The following is a 20,547-nucleotide window of genomic DNA, read 5'->3' on the forward strand; positions in this document are numbered from 1 at the left end:
GAATGGCCCATGATCTAGGAAAGCAAATGAATTTTGGAGCGTGGCCTTAAGCTTGACAATTCAATCTGCTTTGGAGAAAGGGCAAATAAGGACTTTCCAAGTCTTCTCTCTCAGCTACAACAGCTGGAACTGTGGCCTTCTGGCACGGGGCTGGAGTGGGATTGCAGCTAGAAACCAACCTGTGCCCCAGGGTCCTGAGAAGATCTGCAACCACATACATTTCTCCATATCCTCCAGTCTGGAGAGAAAAGAAATCAGCTTTTAGTTAGTGGCTGAACGACAGGTCTGGGATTGCCACCTTCTGGCACTGCATTCCAATGTGACCACAAGCAAATCACTGCATGACACTACCCAGATCAGCAGCAGGAGAAGCGTGGCTGGCTCCCTCCTTCCTCTTGTTCATCCCTAGAGTAGCCAGAAAGGAGCATGTAAGTGGGAAATACAGGACACGTAGTCGATGTGCTCCTCAGAACTACTGGGGCAAGAAGAGGGAGATGTCTCCTGCCAAATCTGAGGCAACTGGATGCCCTTTTTATAGCAGTTGGCCAAATGCACACAAAGCAATTTTGTTCTGGCCAGAACTGTCGGCCAGAGAGGCAGAAGGACGTTTCAGGCACTAGGACAAGTCTTATGCTATCTAGATTCATCATTAACACCATGTCCTTAGCATAATACTGTAGTTCTATAGAAGAACGTAAAAACATCTGAGCCAACACTTCAGGTTCCTCTCTCCAGCAGCAGCCGACATATGCGTAGGATGTAAGAGTTGAACAGGGAGGACATGTAGTGCTATTTTCCCAGATTATGGTCCCAGCTTTCCAGGATCTCAGCTGGAGGACTTTCTGAGTCAGAGGTCATACTTAGGATGTACTTGCCCTGTAGATATTTGCAACATGGATTTGTAGGCTTTTTTCTACTTAAACTAACAATTAAAAGAGTCTTATATGCATACAACAAATTGGTAGACAAAAATAGGGAGACAAATTAATGGAAGAAATTTTGTCATGAATTTACAGCTATTAAATTATTACTGACAGTGAAGGTCCAATCCTAGTCTCCTACCTGGTTTATAGTAGTGCTACAAACTAAATTTAGTGGAAATATTCCACATTTATTTGTGGGTAAATAAAACCTATTCCAGCACCATGGAACTCATATGTTTATTTTATCTAATACACTGTCAAATATATTGCTACTTTCTTTTTGCATTCAAATCCAAGCAGTTCAGCAATGACCTAAATTAATATGCTTAATGATGTAATCATTTACCTAAAGGTATATTTCTCATAAAATGTGTAAGGTAAGACTGCATTCTCTGCTGATGTGGGATATTGGCTCCGTCCATCTGATCCAGATGCAGGTTGTAGTTGCATATCATTTAATAATTATTTCTGTAGATGTCCTTTTATTCCTGTTCATAATTAGTAGACGAGTACTTAGTAAAGCTTGTCAGGGTCAGATGTTCCTACAATTCAGTAGTTATCTATATTCATGAACAAAGAGGATATCTATGTCGGGAGAATAATTTCTGCAGATATTTTATTAAAACTAATGGGTACCATAATTCTACAATAAATGTAGAGCTTTTAAATTATTATCAAGCAGCAGGGTATAATTCTGATCTTATACTTGTCCTAAATTAATGTCACAATCTGACTGCAGGTTTACTCATCAGTAAGATAGGTCTTAGCCAGAATCCCAGATCTCATGGGTCATTTAAACTTTATAATTTTTATTTTCTGTGTTTATTAAGTTGTGGTTGAGAAGAAGCTATCACGTTCACATGGTGAGCAGGGTGGGGTTAAAAATCTACTTCTGACCCAAGATGATCTACAGCTGGTATTTGTTCTCACCGCCCAGACAGACAAATGGGATTTGGCTCAGCTGAAACAAATTTCCTTACCATTGAGAATATTAGACTTAAAGGGCATCAGTAGCAGCAGGAACAACGATGAAAAGGATCATAAGTCATGTTTTGCTCCTGTATGCTGAAGCCATATGACAGCTTACCTGGCACCTGGTCTGAATTAGAGAAATCACTTGACTGTTGAGATTTATGTTTTTCTTCCCAGAGTTCCTAGGAAGCTCGGAACAGTAATTATGCAGTCTCCCCTATAGGGTAGTACATATCAGTATTTGGTATATCATAAAATCCTACACATCATCCTTTCCATTGCCTTCAAGTGCAGAGGACAGCCTGGCTGTAAGGTTCCTCTTCAGCCAGAAACCTTCTTGTCACAAAGATCATTTATAAGACTAATTCTGCCCATTTTAAGAACAGCCAGAAGAGCAAAAGCAGCTCCTTCTCAAGGCTGGGATCTGCAATAGGCCCATATCCTGTGAGTCTTATCAGCAGTTTCCTAAGCAAAGTCCTCCAATCACTACAACTTGAGCAAGAGAGTTGGACTTACAAGTAAACTCATACAATAGATTTGCACCATTAGACAGATCAGGCACAAGAGGGAACATAACCCCAAACAGTGATTCCAGGTTTAGCCTGACCCTAGGGAAAACAAGGAGTCTTAGACAATACTTTTTCGTGATGCTGGATGCTGAAGAACACCTTATTTAAGGAAACCTTATTCGTATTGCAATTTATAACTTGGGAGAAAAAAACAGTTTATATCATGGAAATTTAGATCATTTAAATGAAGTTTAAATAATGTGCTCCTGAGAACTCTGCAATATTTGTAGCCTGGTCTCTACAAATGTGTGTGCACAGGTCCTCCCTTCAGCCAAGACAGATGGAAGAACAGAGGTCTCAAGTGCTCCTACACTTTTTGTAAAAAAAACGCAGTTGACTAGAATTAAAAATCCACTGTTTGTAACCTCTGACTACCTCTTCCCCAAGGGAAAAGCCATAACTACTGTGAGATGAAAAGAGAACTTCCATAGGAGTGCAATGTTGTGCTCACCACAATTTGGGGGAAAAGCTTCCACAGGCATTTGCCCTTCAGGCTGCCCGTGTGGGGTTTCAGCACTCCCAAGTCCTCTTGGTGTTCTTGCAAACCTGCATGTGCCAGCATGGCTTTAGGAGCAATAACAGTTAGGTGAAAGACACCTGTTGTTATTTATCCTGGTACTTAAACTCTCTCTCCTTGGAAGAATTACCTTCTTGCAATATCATGGGCCATTAAACCACCATGTTAATGCAAAAAGTGTTTCCTGGGGGTAATAATATCTTGACATCAGTATTGCTTGCATACTCGTGCTGGCTGCTAGTACCGTGGCAACATTTTTCTTAGACAATCAATACCAGGAGACAATCCTCTTTGCTAAAGCTGGCCATTGTAGATAAAAGCATAAATCGGTAATTTTCAAAAGCTGGTTGCCTAAAATTCAGAGCCTTTGATCATATCAAAGTCCTGGATAAATTATTTCAATGTCCTTTTGAAAGTGAAGTCAGTCATTTCAGTCCACTAATTAGGGTTTTGGTAGACAAGAGTTTAGTACTTCCTCTTGGATTTCCCAGTGCAAGACAGTGTATCTCAGTCCGGAGATGTGGAACATTTGTTTTTATAATTCAAGGCCTTTACTAAATAGAAATCATCAGCTGGGCCAGACTGTTGAAGACAAGTCAATTTGCATCTTGGAGAAAGACATTGGACTCCCTCCAGAATATGAATTTAGACAGGAAAGAAACTCAGATCCCCAGGAAGGACCCTTTAGTGCTTTCACTCCTTAGCACCTATAGCCATCTGCAACATATATTAGTTTACCAGGTTTAGCAGGAGATGAGTGTGATCACAAACACCAGAACTGAACAGCCTCATCCAGCTCCTACTCCAGATGCAAACTGCAGTGGGCTTTGCTCTGGTTCCCACAGATACAGTGCAAGGGAGGAGGAAGGACCACAGTGACTGTGCAGCATTTGTATGAAAGCTGGAAACACCCTCTGGTTTCGACAGTAGTTATCACGAGAAAATAAGTTCCTGCTTTGTCCTTTCCAGTGCATGACAAAAACAAACACGATATTTGTTTCCCAGAAAGGAAATAGGTTCATTCTGGAATGTGCTGGGCAGATCAGGTTCTTCCAAGTACTGAAGGATACATATGTGGGATTTCAACATTTTTAAGCCCTCTCAGGATATTTGTGCAGTATTAACAGTTTTTGCAGCAAACAGTAGATCTGATGTAAGGAAACCCATCCTCATTTGTGCTGTTACTGTAGTCTTTCTTAGAAGCAGAAGCTATTTGCAAGATCATAATTTCCCTCACAGACACTACTTTTAATTGGGGAAGAGTTCTCTCAGAGGAGTAATAGTCTTACTTCTGTTCACATCTGCACAGTATTTTCCTGATCGGGAGATCAAGAGAAAGAGGATCTGAGCAACTGCTTCTCTAAGTAATAATGAACAGAGAGCTATGCAGTAAATCATAATGTGCCATAAAATAAAAAACAAAATTTGGCTGGAGATTAATGAGTGGAATGGGATTTACTGAATTAAATTGAATCAGATGTTCCCTGGAAAAAATCTGAGATAGATTCACAGTGGTCCATGCTTTTGGTTTTGTTTTTCACAAAGGATTATTTAACTCGATTGTTTTGTAACTACTAACAATTTCTAGGCCTTGCAGAGTGGTTTTAGGGACCTGCAGGAAAGGACAGGCGTTGGTTGGAAATCCTGGTGCCACTCAGGCAGAGGAGGGAGATGGACATGGAGCCTCCCCAACACACAATGCCAGTAACTGCTCAAGAGTTACAGGGAGCATCACAGTTTTATAAGTTATGAGAAGAGCTGATTTTAGTTCCCACCTCCATGGACAAGTTCATGATAACAGGTCTGATACAGAGGCAGATACCCCTGAACTCTCGAAGGCTGCGATCAAATCCCAGTTGCACCTCTCATGTTCCTTGTTAGGCAGTTTAGGTCCTTCCTTCTCACTGTGTCTTCTGTGAACCCACTTCTAAGCGTCCAGCCTTCCAGATGTTGGCTAAAGAGACATATGGGCAGCTGACTCAGGCTTTTGAATTTTCCCAGGAACTAAGGCACCCAAAACCTACACCTGTCTTGGTGTTTCAGTGCCAGATTTGCTTGTGACTCCAACCTCAAGCAGCAAAACATTTGTGCTTCTAGCACAGTTCACTGAAGAAACCAACTTAAAACTGTCAACCAGTCACAGGGACTAATGTTTTCCATTGATGTTGGTGTTTTTTCTAATCAGGGATGTCTCTTGTTTTGTCAAGATCCAGACTCAGATCATTGATATATTAGAGGAAGGAAACCAAAGCTGCATAAATTATCACTGATCATGCTAGAGATACGTAAACTCCTCCCCCCCCCCTTTAATTAATCCTATTTGCTGAACTGAATGTGAAACAGATCCATAATATGACAGATAAAAAGGCCCACCTCGGTGGGTGCGATCCCGAAGGTAACGCACACACCTGCCTTCTCACCTGCTCTCAGTCACCTGGAAGATCTGCAGCAGTTAGTTTAGTGACTTTGCCTTATAATTCAGTTTCCTTAGGCTTTTGTAAAAAATGGACTTCACAACAGTTGCATAGAGCCAGAAGAAGAAAAGCAAGGCTGCATTATTAAAACCCAGAATGCAATACCATTTTAAAATTCATCAAAGTGCTCAGAACAAATTCTCCAGAGATAGGGGGCTTAGTCATTCTAGGTTTCTCCAGCTCATTTAGATAATTGCCCCTTGAAATAGTTGTCTGCCTTTTTCTTTTATTCTTTTTTTAACATTGGCACTTGGCAAGTATTCACTGAGCAGGCAGCTCAGCTCCACAGCTGCAGTAGGGCAGAAGAAACCTCAAGATTCCCACCATGCACATCTCTAAGTTCTATAATGTGAGCCAACCACATCTGAGTGCATCCAAAATAGTCATCTCGCTGTCTCTTGATGAGATATTAGCAACTCATTAGCCAGTTTAACAAATTAATATGCTACTAAAATTTATTTATTTGTGATTTATTAAATATTAGGAAACATTTAGAGAGCGTAATGTGTGAGTTATTCAGTATTCTTAACTACCATCAAGGCATGAAGACACTCAGTCTCAATGCTTTCCCATCCTCTTCAAAATCATATGATTTGATTGATTCTGTCTCAGCAAAAACTCATGCTGTCACCAAGAAAGGCAATCCAAGTACCATCACGTGAACTTGATCAGGAAACTGATAAAATGAAACTGAAAAAAAGGAGGTTATTTTTCAGCTGTATCATTCTTCTCTTGGTAAAAATATAATACTTAAATCACAACATATAACTTATTGTATTTTATTTGTGTAACTTCTTCTATCCAAGAAAATCCAGAAATCATTACAACTTCCCATTATATTGGCAGTGAAAAGTATGTTAGCATCCATATAGTGCACCAGTAGGTATTTTTACCTGGGAATTTCCATTAAAAGTTTAAATTTTTTTGTTTCTTCCTCATGGCTCCTCTTCTTGAATGTAGAACTAGAGGTGTGGTCTTGTATCTGCCCACAGTATAGTTCCAGCAAAAATAAGAAGGCCCTGCCACAATGCACTTAGAGCATGCAGCATCTTTGGGATAGGTGTCTACCTCTGGGCTTGGCACCCTACTCTCTCTTTTAGTCAGTAGAATGAAAGAGGCAGTTTAGGCTGTGATTCATCTGACCTTTGTAGACATCTACTTTAGTATCTCTATTTTAAACATCTACTTTTGTAGGATGAGGTTAGCTGCAACCTAGTTTCAGTTGTCTGTATTGACTGTGTCATCAGTAATGATAAAGGCAGCCTGGGTTGAACAGCCCAGGCAAAGACACGTTGTCAGGTACATCCCACTTCTACAGTCTAAAATTTGAGTCAGAGCTCACTAAAATGGATGTAAAGAATCCCATTTACAAGGACTGAGTTTGGATCAAGTTTAAAAGGTTCTGTTCTGTCACTTACTTTGAGTTATTCTCATTTTTCGATGTAATAGTACATATGATATCAAAGAGCATGCTCATGGATCTGGGCATGACTCACTGTAGGGGCAGATATAGACATGAAATACAAAAGAAGAAAATATTTAGGAACATCTTTGTATTCCTGTATTGAGGTTTCTATATGCCTTGTATTTTGGGATATTCTGTAGAGATGCTTTGATAGTTCTGCACTCAGCTGAAGGACAGGATGGGTAGCAGTATTATATCAGCCAAAATACGTGACATTTTCACAGGTCTGCTACGTAGGAGAGTGGTGCTGCTTGGCGTATGTTGAAGGGGAAAGCATGAAAAACACAGCACTTTGAAGGGCAGAGCTGTACAGAGACAAGAGGGGTTGGCAGAAGGCACCGTGGAGTCATCCTTGTGATCAAAGACTGTCTCTGTACTTGAGACCCCAGACTGAAGATGAGCACATTGAGCTGCAGTTCATGGCTTCTGCCCGATGTGCTCATCTTCAGTCTGATGTCTCAAGCACACGGAGAGTCTTTGATCACAAGGATATATAGCCATCCTACAAATATATATGAAATCTATTCATTAACTTCTGTGAGGTGTTCAGACACAAGGGCAATGCAAGACCTTATTAGTGCCTGAGTAATCAATGAGGTCTAGAAGCAGGAGGTGGGCTGCTTGCTTTGCTTGAGAGCAGCCAACAAAGAGTAGAAAAGCTGCTGTAGGAAGGACATGGAAAGTTCAGAGGCACCAGACTTTTTGTGCAGAGACAAGATGAGCTTCAACACAGCTACACCAAGTTTAGTTTCTAATTTTTATAATGGCTCCTTCCTAAAAATACATCCAGCAAAAGGTTGATAGTGAAGTCACCCCACAGTCAGAGGCTACTGAGAATGACTGGGGGCAGTGACAAGAGGACTTGGTGTCGCATTCAGATTATATTAATAAACTATTATCCAATACTGTGTACAGGCTATTTTGCTATAGAGTACATACTGAGAAAATGATTAAGCAGTGACTAACCTTACAGAGAAGGTGGGAAGCAGTCTCATGTGTTATTAGCCTATCACAGTCTTCAGAAGTGGATTGTAAGTAACTCAAAATCTTGGACTGCGGATGGCAGCCTTGTAATGAAATATTAAAAAATACCCTTGACGAGATCAGTGAAAGCTCTCCAGAGGTCTGAATCCAGGCAGCAGACACTCTGATTAAGCTGCTGCCTCCAAAAAATGAAAATTCTTCCCTGAGCCCAAGAAACAGACGATGGATATAGTTGGAAGTGATAAAAAGGTCAGTCTTAAGTGGATACAAGGAGATTTAACTTACAATACCATCATCCTGAAGACCTTAGACAAATAACAAAAGACAGTCTTCAAAGACTAGAGAGTCCTTCAGTCTAAATACTTACACAAATCTCTTTTTTTATATATCCAAGTCTTAAAGAAAATTCACCTTTGAATGAGACTGCAGAAAATTACCAAACAAGTATGCTTAAGCCCTCTGGCCCTCTATAGCAATGTGTTGTAACATCGTATGGTGGTGATATATTACAAAACTGTCAAGTCTTATAATTATCAAGTTTTGCAGCATGAAATGCTAGACCACATTTGAGCTGCCCAATGCAACTATTCTATAGCACTTGCACAGCCCACATATCCTACCATACTCATTTCATAATCATATGATGATCATATCAGATGAGGGTGGAGAACTAATTTCAATTTTAAAAGTAATGCCATCTCCTAAAACTAGATGATTTTTTTTATCAGTTGTTATTTCTAAGAGTACTGTCCAACAAACTATCTGAATTTTTAAGTTGATTTTCCAGACATATTTAAACACGTGGGTATTTCAAAATGAATGGAAGAAAGCTCATACTTCACCAATATATTTAAAAGTTCGGTGGAATGACCTGAGGATTAGAAACCCTCTCAGCATGACATCAATCCAGTGTAAAACACTGGAATGGCTAATTCCAGTCACTATTCTTAAAGAATCAGAGAAAAGTAATGCAATTCATGCGTGGATGGAATTAAGGAAAATATATTTTATTTCAAGAAAGTTATTTTGATATTTTTTGAGGTTTTAAACTTTCCTGGAAAAAAAAATAACCTATAATATTGATGTACTGCTGATGAATTTAGGTAGAACTTCTGGCACCAAACAAAATTTTGATTAAGAAATTAGAGTTATCTAAAGTCATCACTGTAATTATTTAATAGAATTAAAACTGAGCAATTGACATTTCTAAGAAACCATTACTGATAGGGACTGATCATCAAGAGGATGTCAGTCAGCTCTTCAGGGTCGCTCCTGAGCTTTATACTGGATTAGTACAATTCAGTTATGACTTTTTTTCATTATTACTTCTTTCACGATTCAGTCCATGCTTATAAGCATGCTAGTATTTTGATGGTGCATTTTTATGGAAACACTGAAAACACATACAGACAATGTATGAGGTCAGGACAGAGCTTTTATTGCCTAGGACATAGTACAATCAAGTCTGAGGTGACTTGTCCACAGACAAATATCCTTGGATTTGCTCCACTGAAGTTTGTTAGACCACATCTTAATAGTGTTATCCAAATCATGGATTAGGGCAAAGCCAAAGAACATATGTTTGTCACATCCTGTTTGGATGATACCAAGATAGACACAAACAGAACAAGCAGATTTTGGCATGAAATGAAAGACATTTTCTTTAATCTCACAGTTATTCAAGAACATGTCAGTTATCACATGGACTGAGTAATTTAATTCTATATTTTGCTCATGAAAATAGCTTCAGTAGCCTTTGCAAAAAGTGATTTTGGAGAGTCTTTAAATTTGTAAGATGTGCTTTTCAACAGAATATAGACAGAGCAATGACTTGATTCCCTGTAGTCCAAATAACGAGCTTGATTTTTTCATTTGCAGAAAATAAGTTCTTTTCTACCTTCTTTATTTTAAAACTTCTTGGGATATAAAAGCTTTCTGCTCAGTCATTACCCATAAATTGCAGAATGAAGCAGTACCCTACAGCATTTCCAGATGAAGTAGTCTGTTTATACAGAAAGCACGAGAGCTGTAATTACTACATGATCACATTTGTATATCAAGGTCAGAATTCTGTGATTCACACTATTGTTTGGACATAAAGGGAGTTGATTTTCAGCATGGTGGTGTACAACTACTATTATTGTTACATCAGAGACTGTAGAAACAATATTAACTTTTGCTTGTTTGAGTTTTTCTAGTTAGGTTAATTCCAGTTCAGGCATCCACAAAAACTGGCTGGTTAATATTTGTCTTAAAATATTAATTAGACATGAAAATATATATATTTATATTATTGCTGTTCAGGTTATGTATTCTGTTGTGAAAGAAAAAAAAAATCCTCCAAAACAGAAGGCAAACTAAAATAGGTCATTAGATGACTTATGCATGAAATCACAGAGTTTAAACAATATCAAATGCAAGTAATTAAAGAGTGTACAAATATTTCGTGATCTTTTCCTCTTCTCTGCAAAATCCCTGCATAAGATTAGCCTCTTGACTATTATCCAATATATTGGCAATTTTTATATTCCATTCCTGAGAATCTATTGGCTTTTTACACTATTTAACCAGTTTTAAAAGCTTAAAAATATAGGGAACGAACTCATTATACTTATTAGTTAAGAGCTAGGATTAGTCAAGCACTTAGACTGTACCAATTAATTGAATATGATTGTATGTATTTGTAATCAGGCAGAAGAACAAATGCTTTCCTCAATCTGAGGACTAATAGAACCTGCTATTGTATTATTGTATTGTATTGTATTGTATTGTATTGTATTGTATTGTATTGTATTGTATTGTATTGTATTGTATTGTATTGTATTGTATTGAATTGTTACCCAGCTGCTATTAATGTCACCCTGTCCCCAGTTAGGCCTCTCTCCTACTTAAGCCCCAACTAGTCTTTCTCTTTTTAGGTATAGGTGACCCTGGGTAAAAAGCAATCATATTTCCCCAGGTTTTCATTGTTCTCTATCTGTCCTGGAGTTGTAGATTTCCTATTCACTACCTGCTCCCACTCACATACTATCATACATAAGGACTTTACATAAATCTAATAGTATTACCTTCACATTGCCAAGGACAGTTGGGAAGCACTGGTTTTCTTTCTTTTTGGGGGGTGAGAAACAGTCAAGATGCTGTCTTGACACAGCCCAAATTCTACTACTGTCACTGGGTTGAGAGTTTCATAAAAGCTGTATTAAGCCTCTTTACCCAGACAAAACACTCACACAGGCATAGGGCCTGAGGAATTTGTCATCTGAATGTTGCCCTAATAACCTGTCCAAGGTCACCAAGTCAGGGTGTTGAACCCACATGAGCATATTCATCACTGGACCACCTTTCTTCTCTCTAGGAGAGGCACATATGCTTCTTTCTCAGTGTTATTTCTCACCAATCAATCCTGAAAACTTCAACCAACTTGGTTTCTTTATAACTATGGTTCTGGATTTCTTTCACAGTTAACTTGCTTGTTGCTGTGGTATTGAGAGACCCAGAAATGAGTAGGAGACCTAGAAAGGGAGCATAATCATCCTGAACCTCTAAGATCTAACCACAAATGCTGGTAATGCTGCCTATATCAAATGAGTAATTAAATAATATTCAGTAGCTTATTATAGCAGATGTAAGGAGATTCTGTCACTATTCGGACTTATGAAAAATAAATTACCATCAGTTCAAAACATAATCTAATGTAAATCATAGTTACTTGTGAACTTAGGTCAGTGTTCGATTTAGAAAGCAATGAGCCGTTGTATTTTTTTTTTTTCTTTTTGGTTTGATTTGAATAGCATAAACCTATAATCATGAAGGTGACTGTTTTGCCTAAGGAGATGGATAATAACATTAAAAGGAACAGATGTGTTGTAAAGTTAAACAACAAGCAGACGTATCATCATGGATTGAGTCAGATCCAGGGTTGCCAGTGGCTGTGCTTTTGTATGATAGTGGTACTTGGTTGTCTGCTGATGGAGGCCTTTCCCAGTCCACAAAAAACAGTGAAGCACCCAGGTCTTCTTCTAACACCTTCTTCCTTCATGCAAAGTAATATTCAAGCATAATATTATTGGTTTAAGCTTGATACTTCACCTTTTATACCTTTGCCTTCCCATCAGAGGACAGAGCCCATAACCATTTCTTCTCCTGTGGTGCCAAGCTGGTGGCACACGTGGTAGAATCTCAAATCCTTTCCAGCCAGTATGTAAAAATCTGAAATTTGCTGGTTAAAGAGATGCCTAGCCTTCCTAATGGGAAAGGAGCTCTTGACAACACCACTTGAAAGTATCCTAAAGGCTCAAAAACAAAAATGAAAAGAAATATAATATAGTAACATCCCATCCAAAAACTTCTATGTCGCAATTTTTAACTGAATCCCATGTGTCTTGGAGACAGGGATTATTCCATGTTATTTTTAATATTAAGGGTTGGCAAACCTCCAGACCCACATGACATATTTGGAAACATAAAACAAACAGGACAAAACCCATAAACAAACTACAGCAGTCTCTGGGGAAATAGGTCAACAGAAGTAACAAGACTTCTCTTATAGAGAAGGTGGAAAAAAAAAGAAAACAAAACGACTCAGAGTAGATGTGCTTTTCCTTACGGAATCAAGTGGTATACTCAAATGGAAACAGGCAGACTGGCTAAGCAGAGAGTATGATTTAGAGGTGGCCTCCCTCCTGCCCCCCTTCTGTCTTGGCCCCTCTGTTCGATCCCAATCTTATCCTCATGCGCCCTTGTTAGGTCTCCCATTCTGCCAGCCTACCTGGTCTGCATGTCTCTGTCTCATGTGGCTTGTCCCAGCCTCCTTGCTTTACCACCTCATCTTAAAAGGCAGTGGTTTCTGGGCAGTCTTCTCCTTCCCAACACCAATATCTGGCCCCAAGCCCTGGTCGATCTGTTTCCACCTTGTCCCTTTGGACTTACCATGGACATCAGCCCAGCAGGTCTCAAAGTGAAAGGTATGGTCCAGTCCTACCCGCCTCCTCCAGATGCTCTGCAGCATCTCTATCACTTTCCTTTTGCTGCAGCAACACAGTCTTAAAATGTAATATAATGGTAGAGATGTTTGATGAAAAACTGTGAAACCACTTGTCCGTGTCCTGGTATGATGGTCTCCCCACACCCTTCTCCCCTCTCCTACATGCAGGATTCTTCCACGTCAGGACACTTTTTGCTCACAGTCTCTTTATCTTTCAAATCATATCTCCATCTTCCAAAAAAGATCAGTCTGGTGCATATACCTGACATGGAAATTTTCAGCCTGAATGGTTAGATTGAAGCTATATCTGAAAACAGGGCCTTCTGAAGTGTCAGACAACTTGGACAGGGGATGTTACCAGCTCCACACTTAGTGCAGCTGAGTGAGTAGTTGCCACATAGAGTTAGATGGAGAGTTTTCCCAGTCAGCTAAATGAAGCTCTCCTGTAGCAATTTTTAACAAGGTGTTATTTTCAGGTGATTTCTAAATAGACCTGTTTACCACAATGAAATTCATGATATCAAATGCAGTAATCAAATAACATATGATAAATTGCCATCAGTAAAGAATTAATAGACGTTGTTTCAAACTGACTGTTTGAATAAGTGATTTTGTCAGTCTCATAGCTTTGGTCAGTTTTACTTACTTGATCTTTTCTCCTCATCTAGGTAGGTTTCTGGTTGTGACAGATGAGACATGAGATCTTCAGCTTCCAGGCTTTCAAGTTTTTCTTCAAGAGACTCACTATGGAATCGGTAAGAAAGAAGAAAGACATAAATATAAATAACTGGTTTAAAGAGTAAAAAGCAGACCAGATGCTATGAAATATAAGCCTATAAAAAATTGGTTTTATCAGTTGCAATACCTGCCAGTGATTTTATTCTCTGCTTAATGCCACTTTGGACATTACTACAGCGGGTGCTTTTCTAGAACACTAACCTATCAACCCTTTCAGGGATCAAAAATTCCAATAAATAGTAAATCCTTACAAAACATTGACTGCCTAAGCAAATACTGGAACAAGCACTAACATGTATTATGTATTTTGCTTTCATAGATTTCAAAGCTGGGGCAGGGTATAAAAAGGATGCTTTTTGTAACTCCTTTCAACTCATCTAGACCTGGTAACTGATGTTGTTTTAGCTTTGAAAACAACCAATCTCTGAGACCTGCCTGAAAAATCTATGGCAAGATTTGTGTGGGGGCTTGAAAGAGGAGGGACTCTCTTTTCGTGATGTAAAGTGGTGAATAGCACACAGTTGTCTAAATATGCTTTTGTTTATTCAGTCTCTGGATGGTGAGTGCTCTTGTTTTACAGTTTTTACTGTCTTTCATTGAACCACTAAAAGCTACATTTGGATTGCCTGACTTGAACCCCCTACAACAACAACACTGATGGTTAAGGCTGAAGTTTTATTTGTACCTGGTACACTGGCTAGAGCTGTCCTGGCACAGGTCACCGCTCCCTGCGTGGCCATTGCAGCTGTGTGGGACTTTCATCTTTTCTTCTTCCCTGGGGGAAACAGTTGACCATATTGCACGCCAGCCCAGCCAAGAGGGGTGAATCACTGCTGCTGATCTTCTGAAAACCGAATAAATCTTCCTTCGGTGCATTTGCTTTGTCACACGGCTATGCATATTTTTCCTTTTTAAGCCCATGATGCCTTAAATAAGCAAGAGACCAGAAGTCAAACAGTCATGTTTTGAAAAGTATGAGGCTATTAAGCTGGATATATCTATTTGGTATTGAAACAGGACTTAAGATTTTATGTCCTACTACTACTAAATTTTCTTGGAGGAATAAAATAAAACAAAACACAACTACCAACAAGCAAATAAGTAGCGGTGAGATCACTGAAATTAATGAAACCTGATTTCCTACGGCTTTGGGTCTTGACTGCAGCTCCTGAGAAGGTACGCACCATCAGTGAAATTTTTCCCATGTCTGGGACACTTAAAGGATCTTTCCCCTACACAGATCATCTTGATAAAAAACAAGATGAGGGTGAGCCTTTGCTATCCATAGGGGAAAACATCTTTTTTTCTTTGCTCATTTTTATTTTCCCATAAAACATTCCCTGCCCCCCTTTCATATTTGCTGGGATCAGCAATGCATTAAACAAATCATTAGGGGCAGGACAGATGAGCAGATGGTCACCCTCTACTACAGTCAATGGACAGCCAGTTAACTTGGGAAGCTGCAAGCTCATTTTCAGTGGGTAAAAGTAAAAGCAAATGAGTAATCAGAGAGGGGCATCTGTGATGGACTTCTAGACTGAAATTACAAACCTCTTTATTTCATTTAGCACCATGGGAACACTGACCCAATGGAGACTCGGTCCATGCAGCAAGACCAGTATCCAAAAGCTTCCAGATGGTTGTTTGCTGTCCTGGGTTTTAACAAAACCCCACAACTACAACATTCGAATGTCTACTTTAATTAAACATTCAGATCCTAATTTTAAATATGAGTAATTTTCGCTTGATGACAAGCCTTTGACCATTAAAGTAGATATGACTTAAATTATTTCAGGTCTTACATATCGTCAAACTTACTGATCTCCTTAATTAAAAATCAAACAAACAAAAAACTCCAAAAGAACAACAATAAAACCCCACCAAAAATTTCCTATGCTAATTTCAAGTCTAGAGTCAGGCCAAGTGATGCATCCTTGAAAACAGAGGCCTATATAAAGGAAATGCAGATGTGCTAGTAAGTTCAGTAGTTGCAAGGGCCTTTTTTATAACATCCAACATCTGCAGATTTATTTCCAGCATTTCTCTAACAAGATACACTTTAGGAAATTAAGAAATGAAGTATGCTCATTCAACACAACAAGCCAGCTTTTGAACTTCAACTCAGTAGGCCCGCACACGTGCACGTCTGCAAACTGTGTCTTAGAAAACCTTGCGTAAAGCCACAAATTACTTCTGTGTATCTGTTTAGCATGATGGGGTCTAAGTCCCTCTTCTTGCATTAAATACTGCTCTAATGCTAGTAAATTCATAATAGAGAAGGAAAAAACCCCTCACAGAAACAGATCTCTCTGCTTTATATTTTCACATCATGAACAACTAGTAGAAAGAAACCCTTCCATTTACCTGCCAATCCTTTTTGTCTATCCAGTAAAATGCTGATGAAATTGTTTGGCCTGAGAGCCCTTCTCATCCTTCAGTTATTTTTTGAAACTCTTACAATAAAAGGTATAATAAAAATACTTAGTTCTGATATAGCACTACTCAGCTGGAAAAGCACAGTGTGTTTTTACCTAGAAAAAGAAACGTAATTTTCCGCATTCCACAGATAGAGAAATGATGCACACTGAGATCAAATGCCACATCATAGCTGTGAGTGGCAGCTCAAGGACATGAACCCGGGTCTAAAGAGCCTTTATTTCCTTCTCAAACTGCTTCCCAGGTTCAGTTTGGCCTGATCCTCCAGTTTCAGTTCGGCCTGAACCTCCAGTTTCAGTTCCGGCAAGCTGCGCTCTGCCATCAGCATACATTTAGCAGCTTAGGTAGAACCAGAGATGTGGCTGGATAATGACACAACCATATCGTTTCCAGAGGGAAAGAGAAAATATTGAAATGTTTGCAGTGCGGGTTGAGGCTTTATTTCATATTCTTTTTATTTTGGAGATCTTGCTATGCCAGCTGCCCTGCAACATGTTCATTTCTGCAGTATCACTCTCTGATCTTAGTCATTGCTATTTCTCATATTAAAAAAAAAAAAAAAAAAAAAAAAGTATTCAGCTATGATTCCTGCTTTGGACGGACTCTTATTTCTTGTTTCAACCGCAGAGTACCCTTTCATGACGTATTGGCTTTGTCTTATGCTTTGCAATCTCACTAACATGGCCTGATCTCATGCTAACGTGTTTGCTGTGCCCTTCCCAACAATCCTCCAAGGATTCGCTCAGGGTCAGGAATGCAAGGATAACCACACACAGGTTTCCTCCATGCTGGTCCTCACCCCCACCGACACGGCGTTGGTGGGTATTGCTGGGACAGCAGCTCCCGTGGGGTTGGCAGTTCTTGCACAACTGTCTCAGTGAGCAATGAGCAAGCTCCCATTTGCACCGTGGACAAGGGTTAAATTTGCCAAAGGCTCCACTGATGGTTTTCTTAATCCATCAGCATTCATAAGGGTTTGATATCTTTGGACTGTCCAAAATATAATCCTTATAGAAGAATATACTGCTGGGTTTTTATATTCTATAGATGTTTTAAGGGCTTTATTTAAATCTGATCTCTCCCAGCACAATGCAGTATTACGCTTCCTATGAAGTGAAGTAAGGTTTATTAAATGAGCATCTCTAACAAAAAACCTCTGTGCAATAAAAATACCAAATTCAACACACCTGCAACAAAAAAAGAAAGCATGCCTTCCCTGTCCCTAGCCTGCTGCCTCTTGCTGCTGGTGAGCATTTTGCTGGTTTTCTCTTTGGAGGATGCAGAGGTTGCAGGGGAACAGCCCATTGCTTGTTGTTACTGTGAGCCTGGAATGCCATTACATGTTTGTCTGCATGACTCTTGATCTTGCATGACAAAACCAAAAAACAAAGGCAAAACTGAATCAGCAGATTAGTCAGCTTAATCTTGTGTAACTCAATGCTATACTTCATTTTCAGTGCTGTTATTTTCAGCTTGCCTTTGAGATGGCTACTTGAGTTTACCCATCGTTCAGTCACACTCCTTGCACAGGATATTCAAGTAAATAAGATGCAAAATATATCATTCAGTGATAAGTTTTTGATGTTTTGATTTTCATTTGGTACATATAGCGTTAAAAATGCAAGATCTTAATGTTACCAAAATGCCATTTATAATGAGAACACAATGGGTTCTCTTCTTGCTATCATATTAATATTGAAAGAATGCAGAAAGAACCCTTTGTTTAAGCCATTATTTCTAGTGCTAACAGGCTTTTATACTAATACTGTATTTTCTGAGACAGTTGCTTATGTTTTCTTATCTAATTTTAAATACCAAATGATGATAAATGCTCAGAGATACCAGTATTAAAATCGAAATCAGCTGATTCTTGTATTCAAAACAGTCACAGCAGCAACAGAAACTCTTGATGCAGCTCGTGTAGTCCATAAGCCATATTGGTAAATACCGTCACTTAAAAATACAGAATTGTAGTCAGCATGTTTTCTGGATCTGGATGTTGGTTTTCTGCATGTGAGGTGATATGATTTAGATAAGAACATTTTTCTTTAACTGGAAAGTTACCTGACCATTGTGACCCTGTAATACAATCACTTCAAAGATTTGCAAATGTCAAATGCAACAGCCTTCTTTTGCAAGCAGAAACACTTTGCAGTTTACCGTGTAAGTTCCCTTCAAGCAAATTAGCACCAGTCACAACGTGTGATGTAGGCTTCAATGTTTAAAATAGACTTTGCCTTTTCCTGTGAGTACATCGTGCACTTATGTGATATTAAAAGTGTAAACATGCTGCAGGTTAAAAGATGTAGTTGTTACATTTCGTACAAGGCTCAGTCAGCTGGCAGGACCATCCGCTCAGATGTTACTGCTCCTGGAGGTGAAACTCCTCCTGAGTGAACATTTCCAGCTGAAGTACAAAGAGATGATGTTACGTGCCCTTACATAAATGGGGTGGTTTTGTTTTTCAAAACAAACTATTGGAGTTCCATTAACAAAAACAGTTTACTGAGTTTTAGCATGAGATACTCCAAAACCAAAAGCCAAACCCACCCTGCTGAGATTCTTGTATCCTCTAAGCCCAACATGCAACTCAAATGAGAAGTGTTGGTATTCAGACATAATTGTGGATATTCTAGTATTTATGGCCATAAATTTAAATAAGCATTTCCCATTAATTTTGTCAGACATTATCTGAAAATTAAATTATAAAAATGTAGCAAGAGCAATTTACCATATATATGTTTTCTCAAGGAATCTCAAACCAACTTTATCAGGGATCAAATGCCTTGGCTGCCTTAGAACATACTGTAATCCCACAAAGTGAGTAAGGATAGGAAGGAGGATGGGAAGTAATGCTGACTGCTGTGTTTAGCTGAAATGGATGAATGTAACACCAAACCACAAATTTATTCAGAATAGCAGTGTAGTAGAGCAGCATAGCCTAAGGATATTTTCCTGATGAGTTCTAGCACGCCACTAGTTCTGTTGCTATTTGCTGCTGAGCTGGTGATACTCTTCGTGCTTATGAAGATGCTAAGGAGCACAAAAAGAACAGCTATGTAGTTCATTAACAATAGCATGTGTATTTCAAAGATTTGATGTTGTAATTAAACACTAATGCCTGATTTATACCACTTTTATAAGCAGTAATAGCCAAGATGGGAACCTTGAAAGTAAAGAAATGAGCGTAGGTGTATGCCCTTATTTGCAAAGTAGCATCATCTCTTTCATACTTGGGAAGAAAGAAAAAACAAATTTGACACGTGAGATCCTGGCATGACTATATACTAATGAGGAAGAGTCATCAGCACGGTAAGCATGTGCACAGTGATCTCCTTCTTTGGCAAACAACTCACTTTACCACCACACTGGCAGGTTGCAAACGGCCCTGGAGGCAGCTTGTCTGAGCATGCTTAGCAGTGTATTTGGCGCACAGCCAGGGACCTGGGTCAAGCTTGTTTCCAAAAAAACAAGCAGCAACCACACCTGAGTTGGTGTCTGTGAGCTCGCTACCTGTGCAGAAGGCAAGTGTGGCCTCGGGGGTGGTCCCGGGGCTGCTCTCTGTGGCAGCCTAAGCCTAGCCTAACCCGCCACCGGCTTCAGCACGCAGGCATTGATACCCTGAAAAGCTGACTTTGCATGACCAAAGCTAGACAGCCAAAAGTACAGCCCTGCTTTTTGTTTTGGTCAGCAGGACCATAGCCTCCTGCATCTATCTCCTTATCTATAGTGTTCTCTGCCTCAATGCTGTGTGGTTTAAACAGTTAATTGCATTGACGACATGAAGAGCTATGCAAGTGCAATGTAGCTCTTCACCTCTGGCACATATCTGTAATGTTTGAAAGTTTGCAATGATAACAATAACATCACCTGATGACTACTGCTCTGCTCCTGTGAATGAACTGATGATCTCAACCTAAATATGAGATGACTATAAAATGAAAAATACCATAGTTGTTATTCAGCGTATTGTGAAACACCTGTGTTAGTAGTTTGTGCTGTCCTTGCTATGTTCCTTAGCCTCTCCCTAAGCATGGTGACTATCACAGATATTGCAGTAATATTATCAATTTATTGTGATTAACTGTCCTGTTGGCAGTCACAGTAAAAAAGGCCAGGGAATCAAGTGGATTTGTAGACTGAATCACTGGGTGGGATGGCAAGACAGCACAATTTCCTTGACTGAAATGTATCATCAGTAAGGAGTGTGCTTTCCAGGGCTGCTTGCATGTTCCTCACCCCCGCTACCTTGTCCCAGGGTGGACAAGGAGATGCATTTCGCATCAGAATACCAAGAGAAGTAAGATCAGCCTAACTTCTGTTGGCAAGCCTTACATGCGAAAAAGGCTGCAGCACAGCCTCCCCCAGGATTGAGCACAGACTAAGATAGTGCTAGAGCAGACGCCGTGAAATGTAACTTTCACACGCTGCTGATTTTTCTTTGACATTTGTGAAGTGAAACAGTGATTTCAGTTAGTGACA

General features: G+C 39.4%; 1 protein-coding gene across 5 annotated transcripts in view; it reads left to right on the plus strand.

The window, feature by feature from the left end:
- ASAP1 (ArfGAP with SH3 domain, ankyrin repeat and PH domain 1) overlaps nucleotides 1-20,547 on the plus strand; it is a 183,685-nt gene that overhangs the window by 35,173 nt on the left and 127,965 nt on the right. For all 5 annotated transcript variants that reach the window (XM_042785816.1, XM_033005715.2, XM_033005718.2 and 2 more), the window contains exon 2: nucleotides 13,560-13,646. In XM_042785816.1, the coding sequence (XP_042641750.1) occupies nucleotides 13,588-13,646 (59 nt within the window). In that variant the 5' untranslated portion in view covers nucleotides 13,560-13,587. The remainder of the gene's footprint in view (nucleotides 1-13,559; nucleotides 13,647-20,547) is intronic.

The sequence above is a fragment of the Tyto alba genome, unplaced genomic scaffold (assembly GCF_018691265.1).
Source record: "Tyto alba isolate M040663 unplaced genomic scaffold, T.alba_DEE_v4.0 Super-Scaffold_9, whole genome shotgun sequence".
Lineage (NCBI taxonomy): Eukaryota > Metazoa > Chordata > Aves > Strigiformes > Tytonidae > Tyto > Tyto alba.